The sequence below is a fragment of the Sinocyclocheilus rhinocerous genome, unplaced genomic scaffold (assembly GCF_001515625.1).
Source record: "Sinocyclocheilus rhinocerous isolate Xijiao unplaced genomic scaffold, SAMN03320098_v1.1 scaffold813, whole genome shotgun sequence".
In the NCBI taxonomy this organism is placed as follows: domain Eukaryota; kingdom Metazoa; phylum Chordata; class Actinopteri; order Cypriniformes; family Cyprinidae; genus Sinocyclocheilus; species Sinocyclocheilus rhinocerous.
In genome coordinates this window covers 571056-585619 of record NW_015654524.1, presented here as the reverse complement: position 1 = coordinate 585619, position 14564 = coordinate 571056, and the positions used below count along the sequence as shown (strand labels likewise).

The 14564-nt window shown below is 37.4% G+C and overlaps 1 protein-coding gene across 3 annotated transcripts in view; it reads right to left on the bottom strand.

Annotated features, from left to right (window-relative positions):
- The window catches only part of LOC107717560 (ral guanine nucleotide dissociation stimulator-like 1), a 29542-nt gene that overhangs the window by 8777 nt on the left and 6201 nt on the right, over positions 1 to 14564 (bottom strand). For 2 of the 3 annotated variants that reach the window (XM_016524344.1, XM_016524346.1), the window contains exon 2: positions 1118 to 1228. In XM_016524344.1, the coding sequence (XP_016379830.1) occupies positions 1118 to 1228 (111 nt within the window). Of the gene's footprint in view, positions 1 to 1117; positions 1229 to 5244; positions 5531 to 14564 lie in introns of those variants that run through there. The other variant, XM_016524345.1, reaches the window with a different exon arrangement.

Sequence of the window (14564 nt, the reverse complement as noted above, 5' to 3'; positions counted from 1 at the left end):
TCCCTCTCTGAGACGTGCTGGAAAGTCGGCGGACTTCTTGAAAAAAATATGGTTCACACAAAACAAAGTGATTTAAATGTAGGCCACAAAAAGGTGAATGTCACTGAAACAGCAAGAATACTAAATCTTCTTGACGAAAAAATTAAATGATTGAGTTGAGGTCCCTAAAACTAGGTCAAACATTAAGCACCATGACCTCTCTGAAACAGGGCTCTAACTGGTGTCGAAAAGTAAGACATGTGTTTTCTTTTAATTGCAATGTCAAACAAATTTCTGTTTACATTTTTGTAGCATGATTACTGTAAAGCGAATTTGCTTTTGAAATCATGAATGTCACACTTATGAAATGATTCTACATTAAATTAACTGTGTTTTCACTCGACACCCATTTAGTGTAGAAACAGCTGTGTTACAACAAACTAAAGCCCTATGGAAATCAAATCAGCTCATAAGTGCTTTGTTTTTTTTTTTATGTTGATTCAGAAGGGTGTTGACAATATGGAAAACGTTATTCAAGGTTAAAGCAACAGATTATACCATATTCACCACTATAATTCGGAACGGAGACATAACAGCATGCCTTCATAAAATAACAATGTTGTATAAACCTTGAAATTCATGCAGCAAATTTTTGGTTCAAAATGTGCAACAGAGAACAGAGTTGAATGTTTTCCTGTCACTAAAACACATAAGTAGTGATAACATTAAGGAAAACATAAAGAAGGTAATTTGAAGAGTGTTTTTGTCCATATAATAAAAGCCAATGGGGTTCAAAACAACAACAAAAAAATCATCTTTTGTGTATAAGAAAGTAAGTCATACAGGTTTGGAATGACATTAATGTTTATAAATGGTGACAGAACTTTCATTTTTGGCTTTTACTTTTACCAAACAAACAACTCTATAGAAAGTTTTATGTGTTTTCTTGCGACCATCCATGAAGACTAATGACCAGAACACTATAGGAACCCCACAACTAAATACATCCGTAAACCATAAAAAGTTTTACAAGGTCACCCTTAATATGCCCTACTGTCTGGTCGGCCCAGCATGGGCAGCCGAAGTGTTTCTTTAAATAAAGAGTGGAAGTGCATTCAGATCAAAGGCCTCCTCTCACCCCCAGCCATCTTGCGCCTTTGTTAGCCGCCTGCTGGATTTGGACCCTCTTCAGCGTCACGTTGTATATGGCTCCTTCCTCGACCTCCTCTCCCCAGTCCTGCACAGAGCTCTGCAGAGGGAGAACACAATCAATGTTACTCCATTTGGAATGTCATGGCGTAAAACTGGGGAACAACATGTCTCAGTTCGGCATAAACAGGAACTCTGGCTTTAAATTTTAGTATCAAAAGACTGACAGGGGGTGAGTGGAGGAGAGAAAATGATAACTCATTTGGAGGAAGGAGACAGAAAGAGGAGGAGAGAAGAGAAATGAGATCAGAGCTGGCATGGCGTTTTAAAAATCAGCCTAAGAACTTTTAAAGATTCTTAACAGTGAAGGATTTCTCCATCCAGCCTTGGGGTTTAAGAACCAAACTTAGTCTGACTGTAAACATATACATACACACACATAGGCTTTCTCAGTCAAACACACAAATGCAAACAGTATAATGGGATGACCAACATTAAGTGTCTGGGTGAGCGGAGCCTTTTTAGGCTGTGCACAGCTTAACTTTCATATTAAACTGTCAGACAGAGAATATCAATAAATTCTGCCTACTTTAGTCAATAATACTAAAGTAGAGCTGTGATATACGAAATCCTGCATAGTCTCTCATACCCAAAATAAATTTGTCTATAACCGCCATTAAAGTCACGATGAAATGGAAGATCTTTTCTTCTGCACTGTGACGTATATGAGTGAAATAGATTATTGAAAAGAAAAAAGGGGATCAGGGATTAGGATGACAGCAGATCTAAATGCGAACTTGCATTTGATTGAAAAGATTTAATTAAAAAATGATGAGGTTAAATAAAAAGAAATAACATTTAGAAAATGCCAGCTTTAAAGGAGACCTATTTTATATATTATGCAAAAATCACTTTTATAAGGTGTTTGAACAATTGTGTGGCCGCAGTGTGTGAAAACAACCAGCCTATAATGGTACAAATCCACCCAGTCATTTTTTTATAATCCCAATAAATTATAAACAGTCTCTCCAAATGAGCAGTTCCAGATTTCTCCCTATGTATACGTCACCATATAGGGAAAAAGTCCTGCCCATTTGTGACGCTCTCTGCCCTATTAGCATAGACACAGCCCTGAGTGACAAGCAGCAGTGCAACATTACTGTTTTCTTGATGTAGCGCTAGCTGCTGGAGATATACAATGTCAGCGCTAAAGAGGCATTACAAATGTTGTGTTTTGGGATGCACCAACGAACATAAACTCCCTCCATCTGAGCTGCTGAGGACACTGGTTAAATTTCATTTTCGAAGGAAATATCCCAGAAAAAATCGGTAAAGTCCCCTATATGTTTAGTGATCAATACCAACGCTTTGTGCGTGAACGTCAGCTCCAGACAAAGCAAGTATCACGCGTTTGTTTTCCACATTGTCTTTCTGAAAGAGCTTCTTGGCACTCTGTAAAGGCTAATGTTGCAAAAGCTATGCCTGTTTTCACTGGTGCTGCCTTCACGTGCTACCAGAACGATCGTAAATAGGAATGTGGTAGTTCAAAATTGCATATGAAAGCAATGTGAATTCGACCACTTGTGGGACTTATATAGTTTGCGATAGTAGCTAAGGCACAATGAGACCAGCTGTTGTTATTTTTATCGCGCCATGCTCCTCATCTGTGTAATTCATAAATGATCATTTATCATGCATAGTACAATCAGATGACTGACTTTTAAACCGAGTACGTTTTCTGTAAAGATTACAGGCTTGTACTAATAGTGGAACGTTTATTTGTATGCTAACCTTGAGCTCTTGAAGCTCTGCCCTCTTCTGAAAGGGGGTCGGGAGCACCAGCTTGCTCATTTGCATTTAAAGAGACACACACAAAAACGGCGTGTTTTGGCTCATACCCTAAAAGTGGCAATTTTAACAAGCTATAAAAAATTATCTGTGGGGTGTTTTGAGCTAAAACTTCACATACACACTCTGGGGACATCAGAGACTTATTTTACATCTTGTAAAAAGGAGAATAATAGGTCCCCTTTAAAGACAAGTCTCCTTAGAGTGCAAATAAACAAGAAAATGACCAATCTTAATAAAAAATTTTTTAAATACTTATATTTAAGACATATGAAGACTGAAAAACTATTGTTAAACTTTTTATGCTATTTCATAAGACATTAAGATGGTTTAATTTTAAAAAATTTGGTTATTTACTTATTTTTGCAGTGCATACTCAAGAGACTGTGGGAAGACTTTAAATAAATACAGATGTTTAGATGTTTAATAAACTGTTGCCTTCATGCACACTAAAAAAATGCACCTAAAGGCATTCGTGAAATATTGCTGTTTCACTAACGATGTCACCAGACTTTTTCCAAAAAGATTCCAGAAGTCTGGAAAAAGTCAGGCTGCACTGTAGCATCATGGACCTGTCCTTGCATTACTATGTGAATTCATCCAAAGCCATGCTAAATAGGTCCAACAAGTGTATCCAGCTCTCTTGAGTACTTCTGTATTTCTGAACCTCAAAAAAAAAAAATTTAGTTTTATTGGTGTGTGTGTGTGTGAGTATGTATTTCTTCAATGTGTAATAGTTTTAACAGAACATATAGCCTATGTACATTACTTTCAAAGTCATTAACCCTGACATTACAAACATCTCCCTACTGAGCTTTTTCACTATTGCAGCACATCCAGACTACGTCTGCAGTTTTATGCGCCTGAAAGAGTAACTGTCCCTGGAATGAAGTGGATCAGTCTGTCTGTATTTCCCGGGCCGTTTCCTGTACAGTGCGTTCAGAGAAATACTCAGCTGGATGAGTCATGCAGTCCGCACTCAAAAACAATGGTAGGAGGTCTGCTCACCCACTGCCCGGACCCTGCCGAGTCTACAGTCTGTGCACTGTGCTGCCCCTTAGTACTGGAAGAAATGTTTTCCAAAGCGGCTTTAAAAGCCTGCTCAGTGGCACAGGCAGATATTAGAGAGGGTGGGGCTACACATGAGGAAACAAAATAGTTTTTCTCTGAAATAAAAAAAAAAGTGGAGTACTAGTACAGTAGCCACATGCGATCAGATTAGATGGGAGCTCTTTGAGGTTAAGTTTATTAGCTTTAATTATATTAGCTTTAATTTATTCAGTTTAATTCTATTGTATTATAAACTGTTATTATTTTTATCACTGGCTTTTTCTTATTATTTTATTTATTACTTAATTTGATTAATATTTATTGCTTTTATTTTCATTTTTGCTGATGCTAAACTGTTATTATGATTATTGTTATTATTATTATTATTATTATTAATAATAATAATAATAGAGCAATGCCAATTCCATGGGTTCTACTCCTAGAGATTGCAAAAACAACGAAAAATACTTTGAATGCATATCTAAAGCATCTATCTGATATGTAAATGTAATGAATATCTGATAAAAACCATGAAAATAAGTACTTAAGTACTTAGTAAGTTTAGTGCTATGTCCATTCAAATTGACTATGAGACTTTATATGGTCAGATAACTTAAACACTATATTTTTTAACAATAATGAAAGCACTGAAAAAGCATTACAACGAATGGACTTTAAAAGCTGTGGGACAGTTGAGGACTCTGTTTAGGTCCCTAAAATCTTATAAACAAACAATGAAAGGATGCTGACCATGTTATCATCCCAAACAGAGACGTTTTCTACCCCCTACAGCCTGCACACAAAAACAACACAACCCCAAAGTCCATGAGAAACAATCCCTCACCGATAACAACAATAACAAGTGGGTTTAAGCCCATCTGTCCGCTTTGTTTTTGTCTGTAGCCTGGAGGCTGTTCATCATAAAAGTAGAAGCATTTCTAGAGTGAGAAACTAACGGGAACCGCCGCCTACGTGAAGACTTTCAGATCCAAATCAGCGTGTGGATCATAAACAGAGGGGTGCGATATGTTACTGCAGTAAAATGTAATTTAACAACATTATTTATATTCCCCACCACGACCCCCTCCCATCTCAAACTTCTTTATCCTCCACTCCAAGCTCTCTTTCCCCCCTCCCGCTCCTGTCTTTCTCTCTAGATGCTCAAAGCCGCAAAATCAACAGTGCGCAGGGGGGGGCAAACGAACCGCAACTTCTTACCATTTTAGCTTTCCAAGCGAATTTCATGGTGAGGGCCTCTCTCATCGTCCGGTAGCGGCATTAGAACGCAGCCCAAGTCCAGCAAGAAAGGGTAAAATGTTTTCAAGTATAGTACGCAGAGCTATCCTGTGTGAATTGTCCTCATCCAGCGCAGCGGCCGCACACACATACACAGCCCGTCACAGATCTCTGGAGTCTCAAGCTGCTCCCCTCGCTCCCTCCCTCCGGCTCTGCTGTCCACCCCCGCTTAGTGAATGACACAACTCCGCCCACTGCACTCTCTCTCCCTCCCGCGTTAGTAGTTCGCTTTCTATTCCTTTTTATTTTGGAATGCTGCGTACATCTTTTTAAATAACTTTGTACACCATCATAGATCAGCACTGAACATCAACATTAACACCGAAGAACGTTTTAAAACGCACGAGAACGGAGTGCACGCGAAAATGAAAAGTCTATCATCTAGTCACCCTCATGTGACTCCAGAATTGTATTGTATTTGATTTGTATAACACTGATATACAAATTGTATATGTATTGTATTTTGAATTGTATAACATTGATTATCATGGCTGTAGTTAGGCTAATCATGCCATTAAATTATTTCTGAATGCATGCATTGATCTTGCATGACATTGTGCATGACATTGTGTTCCATGCATGTTTCTTTTCCTTTCTTCCTTCCTTTCTTTCTTTTTTCACCTCATAATTTTTACTTAAAATATCGTTAACTTGATCTTCTGGTGAAACTACTTTTCTCTGGTGACATAGGCCTATATCAGACTTCTCCAATCATTTTTATTTATCCTTTATTTTTTATTATTATTATTTTTTTACCAGGAATTATTCCATCGAGATATAAATCTCTCCTACCAGGAAATCCTGGCCAAAAAACAAAAATAATTTAGTCTTAAACGCTGCCATTTTCTTTCAATCTACTGCAAGTTCGCATTCAGATCTGCCTCCATCCAATCAACAATCAATGGACTCAACCAAGTACCCAATCTACATTTTTTTCATTTTTCAGTACTCTGTTTCACTTGGATCTACGTCACAATAAAGAAGCATCGACCTGTTGCTACTTCCATTACGTCGCAACTTTAAATGGCTCAAGATGGAAAGATTCTAATCTGATTGGATGACTGAACTCAAAGAGACAATATGAGGAAGGCTGATGCTGTAGTTGATTGTCAGGATGAAGGGATTTTCCATTATGTCCCTTATGTGCAGGATGTCTGGCTTTTCATTTGTTTGAACCCCAGTGGAGACAATGTTGAAATTAGCAGGTGTCATGTGGCCATTCATTCTCACACACACACTCTCACACGTCCAGCTACGCGTACGCTTCCTAGAGGACAATTAAGACGCCATAGAGAATCAGTGTGATCGTTCATGCAGCCACACTGGGGAACACAAAAGAAAGCATTTCAATGCTTTCTGCCCTTCACTTCCATCTTAACAAGGCCAGCGGTGAGATCATAAATCTCAAGGGCTAGTTTTATGAAGACAGATTCAAAGAGTACTCCCTCAAACTAAATACATTTTACAGGCAATGTTGCTCAATCACAAACATTTAGTATATATAAAATAGTATATAAATAGATTTTATTCTGTTATTTAGCCATTCAGCAGAGAATATTTGAACTAAAAGCATAGCACAGGAGAAAGTGCTATTGGTACTATTGGCACTTTACAATAGTTAACATTTGTTAATCCATTAAACTAAAATTAGCAATGAGCAATACATTAGATACAACTAAAATGGATACAACTTTTGATTTTAATAATATATTAGTAAATTCTGAAATTAACATTTACTAATTAATAATTGCTTTAAAAGTATTTTTCATTGTTAGTTCATGTGTACTACGATATTTACCTAATGTTAACAAATGGAACCTTATTGTGATTTTTTGGGGGGGTTTAAACTTGGATTCCACCTACAGGACTTTCCCAACCAAATTAGGGTACTGTATACTCCTCTAGAGAAGACTAACCTAGTGACTACTAGTAAAACTAAGAAATGTACTAGACTAATATATCTTATAAAATTTTTTAAATTGATCACAGTTTGCCATGTTTTTAAATCTATATTTTCTTGTCCTATGTCGATGTTAATGAATTAGTTAAAAAATAGATTAAATTAGATCAAATGTATCTCTCAAAACTGTTCTGGGGAACATCAGAACTTTTTTAATTAGAAGCTATTAAAAATGTCAATAATAATAATTTTTATAGCACTTTAAGAGGTTGTTTTTGAAGGCACTTTTCAAAATAAAACTAAAATGTTGTTGAGTCTAGTCCACGAGCAAATCATTTTCAATCTAGAATTTCATGGAATTTAGTCAAGCGCTATGGTTAATCCCGGCGGTTAATATCCTTGACTGTGGTTAACATTCTAGAAACCAGGACCAAGATTGTATTAGTAAAATGCATGCGAGTAACCACAGGAGAACCCTGACAACCTATCACATGACTCCCTCAAACCAAACTACATCACCCTCAACGTCATACCTACAGTCACAACAAATTCAATAAGTGTGTTTGACATACAAAGGAGTGGTCCGGTCAGTGAAGGCCGGTCACTGAGGGCAATGGGGCTCCAGAGGGGAAACCCTCATTCTCTGGGATCCGTTCCAGTTCCCAGGCCGGTCTGACTGGGTGTCCTCTACTCAGCTGCTTCTCGGGGGCTCTGGGAAGCGTGGAGAAGCAGTGGGAGAGGTCATGACCTCTTGGTCCCCCTCAAGGGACAGCTGTTTGCTTTCAAAAGGGAGTGATGTCATTGCAGTGCAGACAACAAGGTCTGACAAATGGCAGACGCTTGGGCTGGACCCGGCTGACGTGCACACACACACACACGCACACCTCTGATCTCATACACTGCTATAGCCCTAGGGAATAGATAGAGATAGTGTGTATCTATATGCACAACCACCGCAGCAGTAGTGATGCCACTCTCTAAAGGAAACATTCATTTGATTACATTCAAGGTGTGGGAACTACAGTAAATCTATTTTGACTGACCATTAATTTGTGAAAATGCAACCTGTTTAAGCAATAGTTCGCCAAACTTTTGTTTTCATTTAAGAACACTGTCCCTTAAAAAAATAATTATTCCCCTTCATTTGGTGCTAAACTCATATGATTTTTTTTTCACATGCCCTAAAACATGCATATCACATGCACCATTTATTTAAAAATTTTTCAAAATGTAATTTCTATTAGGTATTTTCTGCCACATGAATGCTATCAAAAACAGTAAATAATTTGATGCTGTGTTGGGAATTTTAATTCTTCTGTGATGCATCGTTCCGGGTCAATAAGTTTGTTTTTTTTAATTACTTTTTTAAAAGTTTTTTTAATTAATGCTTTTTTTTTTTAGCAAGGAAGGATGCATTGAATTGATCGAAAGTGACAGTAAAGACGTTTACATTGTGACAAAAGGTTTCTATTTCAAATAAATTCTGTTTATTTGAATTTTTCTATTCATCAAAAAAAAATCGAATTCTTGTTAGAAGGCAAAAACAATAAACTAGTGTGTCAGAAGAGTGTTTTAAGTGAATTTAAGTGCATCAAGACATCTCACATGTTTGGTGTTTTTTGTCTTTTTTTTAATATAACGCTTAACAGCTTCTGCACACCATTCACTTTCACTGTATGAAAAAGAGCAGCATGAACATCCGGCCTAACATCTCCTGTTGTGCTCTGAGAAAAACAGAAAAATCATACAGGTTTAGGAAAATGAAAGTTAATAAATGATGACAGAATTTTCATTTTTGGGTGAACTATCCCTATAGACATATACAGAGCAAAATATTTAATTTGTTGAGGGATTTTCTGGTGTTTATTTTCAGGTGGGGAGGCATGGGGGGTGAGCTTAGGAAACAGGCTTAGAGGGAATCTTAGGGAGCGTGTTTAGACCCCTAGGGAGGCTGAGGATTTCTGTTCTGTCGACACCAATAGAGACATACTGAATCTAAACCTCCCTAGAGTACAATCGCAGTCTCCAGTCAGTCTCTCCTCCTGCGGTGGACTCACACACACAAAAAAACGTAAACACACATACGCACAAGGCCTGTGAAGCTATGGAGCATGAGTAACGAGACTGCTGTTATTGTGCCACTGTGGGGGGAAAAACACACATTCCAGGAAATCTCCCACTTCCTGCCTGCAGCCTCCCAACTCTATGTGCCTGTTGTCATTGTACCTGACCGACTAGCCAGCTATCATGTCTACACTGCCAAAGGCGCTCACAAAAACCTGAGGGATAAAGAAAATGCGAGTCTAGTCCATTCTGTATGTATGGGAAGATTTACGGTCAGATTTTGGACTGCTGTGTTGCACCAGTGTGTCACTAGAAGAGTAATAAGCTGAGCTGACGTAGACAGAGAGAGCTGGAGCTAGAGGGCGCTGGGAAGGAACCTTCAGTGGTGGCGTATCTCTCTGTGTTATGATGGGCCAGGCAACACAAGTCCTTCCTGGAGCTTCCTGCTACAAAGCTCAACATTATTCACACTTTAATCTGTGAGTCACAGAGTTATTCTCAAAAATCTATGATCGTTTGTTGCCATGACAATGCGAGATAATTTTCAAAATTCAGTTTGCTTTCTTTTTCAAATGAACTTCACAAGAAATCAACACAATCTAACACAAGTGAAAACTTTGGGTCAAACGTTTGGAGTCGACAAAGTCAGTTTTTGATGTTTTATGCATTTATTTGATCACAAAACAGCAATATTTTCAAATATTACTAGAACTTAAAATATCTGTTTTCTATTTTAATATATTTTGAAACATAATTTATTCCTGTGATGACAAAGCTGAATTTTCAACAGCCATTACTCCAGTCTTCAGTGTCACATGATTCTTGAGAAATTCTAATAATTCTAATATGCTGATTTGCTGCTCAAGAAACATCTGTTAAAACATTGATAACATTCTTTCAAGGTTCTATAAAGAATATAAAGTTCAAAAGAACATCTTTTTTTTTAAAACCTTTTGTAACATTATAACTGTATTTACTATTTTTAATAAATTTTTGATCAATTTGATTAATGTGTCCTTGTTGAAAAAAAAGTATTAATTTCTTTTAAAATGGTTTTACTGACCTCAAACTTTTTAAAGGCAGTGTATAACTATACAATACTTCCTGGCATACTACACTTTCTGCAGTATGTACACTTTTCGAAGAATGCAAATTTCCTCATTTGCATAAAATACCCAAATGGCCTATAAACATGCAGTATACAAAAAAGCACACTGCATGAAATACTGTATCCTATAATGCAATGTGATGAATTAAAAATCCATATTTTTCTTGCCAAATGTGGAAATGTTTTAACTCATAATGAGTTTTTAAAAAGGCTAAATAACTATTTGTTTTCATAGATAAACAAATAAACATTCATAACTGAATGTTGTGAAATACGTGTTCAGTGTATAAAATGCAGTGTGCTAGTATTCCATTCTGAACAAAACAAACCTTTTTTGAAATGCTTCTCTATTTTCATTAATTTCCCCTTTCTGAGTGAGCTGTTTTCTTTTCCGCCTTATAAATCAACATCACTTAATATCACAGAAACATTAGTGTAATCAACCGAGAGAGATGAATGAAGAACTGAAAGTCCTTGGACTAGCTCCTGGGGTTTTCAGATGAAAAGAAAACTGAAACAACAAAGAAGAGAGCAGCATCTTCCCCACTGAGCACCATCAGAAGAAGCACAGGCTAGATATGCCACAGTGGAAACTCTGTCATTGTGAAATGTGTGGTCAAAACATCTGTTACTATCAAATGGCTGGAACTGTGAAAGACACTCACAGAAACTCATTTCCCAGAATCTCAAGACAAGGAATGAAGGAAAGAAGGAGAGAATGTGTGAGTGTTAATGAACCTCAATACCTGTTTACATGCCCAGTAGAGGGCAGTGTGACATGATTTTGCTCAGAGTTTGCAACGTCAGCACAGAACAGAATGAACAATAATTTTATGGCTAAGAATTTTATTGTTAAGAGTTATGATCAGCTCCAAATGGCAATTTCAGTGTTTTACACTGAATCCAAGAAACATGTCACTCTCTCTTTTGTTAGTCAATCTTCTCCTTACCAGCAGTGTTTATATCGACCTTAAATTTACCACAATGTTTTTCTAGATTAAAGTGAAACATCTGGGTCATCTGGTTATTAATTAGTAGCCATTCACTCACCAATAAAAAATACAATACAATATATTGTGCAAACTTAACCATACTCAGCTGGAAATGAAAGGCCCCTGAAATGAAAAAACAAAATCCGTTTTTCCAGAGGTCTGTCCTGTGTTTTTAGAGTATATCATAATAACAGAACCTGATAGGAACTGTGGCAGACTGATTATACAGTCAGCATTAAGATTATTATAATCATTCAAGTATGGGTTTAATACGCTCAGTGATTGGTCAAAAATAGAGAAAATCCTGGACGGCATCCTTTGATTACTATAATGGTGGCCAGTTGTTTGCGGCGAGTCAGTAGGTGTCATTAATCTTCCCCTCTGACCTAGAGCTAATAAGCTTTAATTAGCTAAGTCTGGTTTGGACCCCCACGTTAGCAAAACCATCTGCCACCATAATCATAAACAGATGGATGGATGGATAGATAGATCTCAGTCTGTCTGACTGTGATTCTGCTGATTCAGTCTGCTAGGAGTGTTTGCTGATCAGATAAATAACTTCACACAATTAAATAACTTCAAAACTGCGCCTGATCCTGCTTGAGTTTCGAACCCTCCATCCCTTCTTTTTTCCTCTTCTACCGCTCTGACAGAGGTTGCAGTAAGCCAGGCCACATGATAGGTATCAGGCCAGCCACGGGGGGAGAAAGAGGGAATGAATGGATGGGCTGTAGGTGGGAGGAGGGAGCTGTTGTTTTTTGCTGTGTGAGGCTAAAGAGGACTGTGTGCGTTTGTGTAACGGCTGCAGTGACCTGAGTGGCTCCACCCCTGTCATCTACCACAGCTAAGAAGATTCACAGACCTCCCAGAATTTACCGGGCACACACACTCAAGCACAATCTCTTTACACACAGACACACACACCATTCCTCACACACTTGTTTTCTCCATTAAGCCAGATACACACATTCACACTCACTGGTCTACCCTGTATAACCTCTCGCTCTATACATGAGGGGTATACATTTTCTGCCCCAGTTGAGTGATTTGCCATCTTTGGACTTCAGCCTGAGGCGACATACTGTCAGACTGAGGGTGACAGCAGTCATATTAGCAGCTTTAATAACTTGTTCCATTATCATACACGCATTGAACCAAACTCCACCCTGGAAGTTCAATAGTGCAGTCATGCAGACTGACACATTTATGGAGAATGCTATCCATTTATAATGCAACTACAATACCTAAAGAGCATGCAATATTAGGAAAAGCTCTATTCCTACATCTATTTACGCAACTGTTCAAAAGTTTGGGGTCAGTAAGGTTTTTTTAATAGATCAAATTAATGTTCTTTTGAACATTCTATTAATAAAAGAATCCTGAAAAATGTATCATGCTTTCGACAAAATATTAACAGCACAACTGTTTTCAACCTTGATAATAGAAATGTTTCTTGAACATCAAATCAACATATTAGAATGACTTCTGAAGGATCATGTGACACTGAAGACTGGATTAATGGTTGATGAAAATTCTGATTTGCCTGTACAAGAATAAATTACTTCTTGAGATATTTAAAGATATACAAATATATTAAAATAACAGGGAAAAAAACTATATTTTAAAATACATTAAAATATAAAAATATATATTAAAAACAAAAGGTTATTTTAAATTGTAATAATATTTGAGAATATTACTGTTTTTACTGTACTTACGTATTTTAAAATACTTCTTACCAAATTTTCTTTTAATTAAATCTTATTGGCACCAAACATCTGAACGATAGTGTAGATATATTTGTGGAAACATATATTTGCAAGATATTTTAGATACATTTTAAATAAGAAGATTTTTAAATGTAGAATAAACAACTGAAAACCAAATGTTTTGGGAAGCTTAAAAATGCCTGTAAATTATGTAAAATGATTAAACAGCACCAGTAAACCATCCTCATCATTATACCTTGATCTATGCATTTTTGGTCATTTTTTGGCAGAAACAGCAGGAAAGGGACATGAAATTATCAAGATGCGAGAGGTAATTGGATTGCAACATTAGCCAGATTAAAACCTACATCTCCTATATAAGCACCACATCTGTCTGCATGTGCACTAACCACTATAGGCCTGATCGCTCAATCTCTTTTTGTCAGATTTACAGTGTTTCATTCTACTACAGCACTACAGCACTTGGATAAGCTCTAGGCCTCGTGCTTTCTTGTTACCAGTTGCAAAACTGTCACTGAATTACTGAATCAGATTCTCCATCACAACGCGTGACTCACTGAACGCAAGCAAGGAAACACCGGCTAGCAACTAACCATCAGTGTCGCTTTTAACAAACATCCATAACAGTAGATTCCAAAAAGAGAAGTGATGCAGAAACAGAGAATGCTTAGTTTGCGATTCCTATATTCAGCATAATTCCAGACACGCGCTTTCAGTCTGCGCAAAGCTTCCTCAATGTGCGATGGCACTGACACATATTGACTTCTTCATGAGTGAATGTCAGCAACAGGACTGTGCAATATAGGCTGAATATATGAGTGCAATGACCCCAGTCCTTGATCACTTGACTACAAAGGTTGTGCCGAGGCTTTGCTGCGTCAAGCAGAAAATCAGCAGCTATATCAGCATTTATAGCTGGTAGAATGTGCAAGGAGGTATCCAGAGCAACCTGACCCATCTTACTTGAACTTTGGCCACCATCTTCATCATTAAAGCCACAAAAACAAAGCAATTAACGACCATGAAGGTCCTATCAAACTTTAACAACCAGTTTTTGTAACTGTAGCTAAGCAGTAGTTAAGGATATGTGAATACAGCAAAGCTGTAAAAGGCTTTAAGTGATAAAAACATTGAAGCATTATGCAACCCTCTCGTGTCTCTGAATGAGTAGAATTAAGGAGTTTCCAGTTTGAAGCAGTTGGGGAAGGGGAAAATAATCATGTGAAGTCTTTCCGAGATAACTAGAGAGGGAGTGAGAATGGCATGGCTGAGGTGAAGGGTGGCCGGGGGTCCCATATGGCATAATCGAGAAATGAGAGTTTCAGATCTGTGGGACATTTGTGGGAGACAAAGTCATTTTGTGTTTGTCTATGTATGTGCGCATATCTGCGAGTTTGGTATTTAATTGAATGTGTTTGAATGGATGTGAGTGAGTGAGTGAGTGAGTG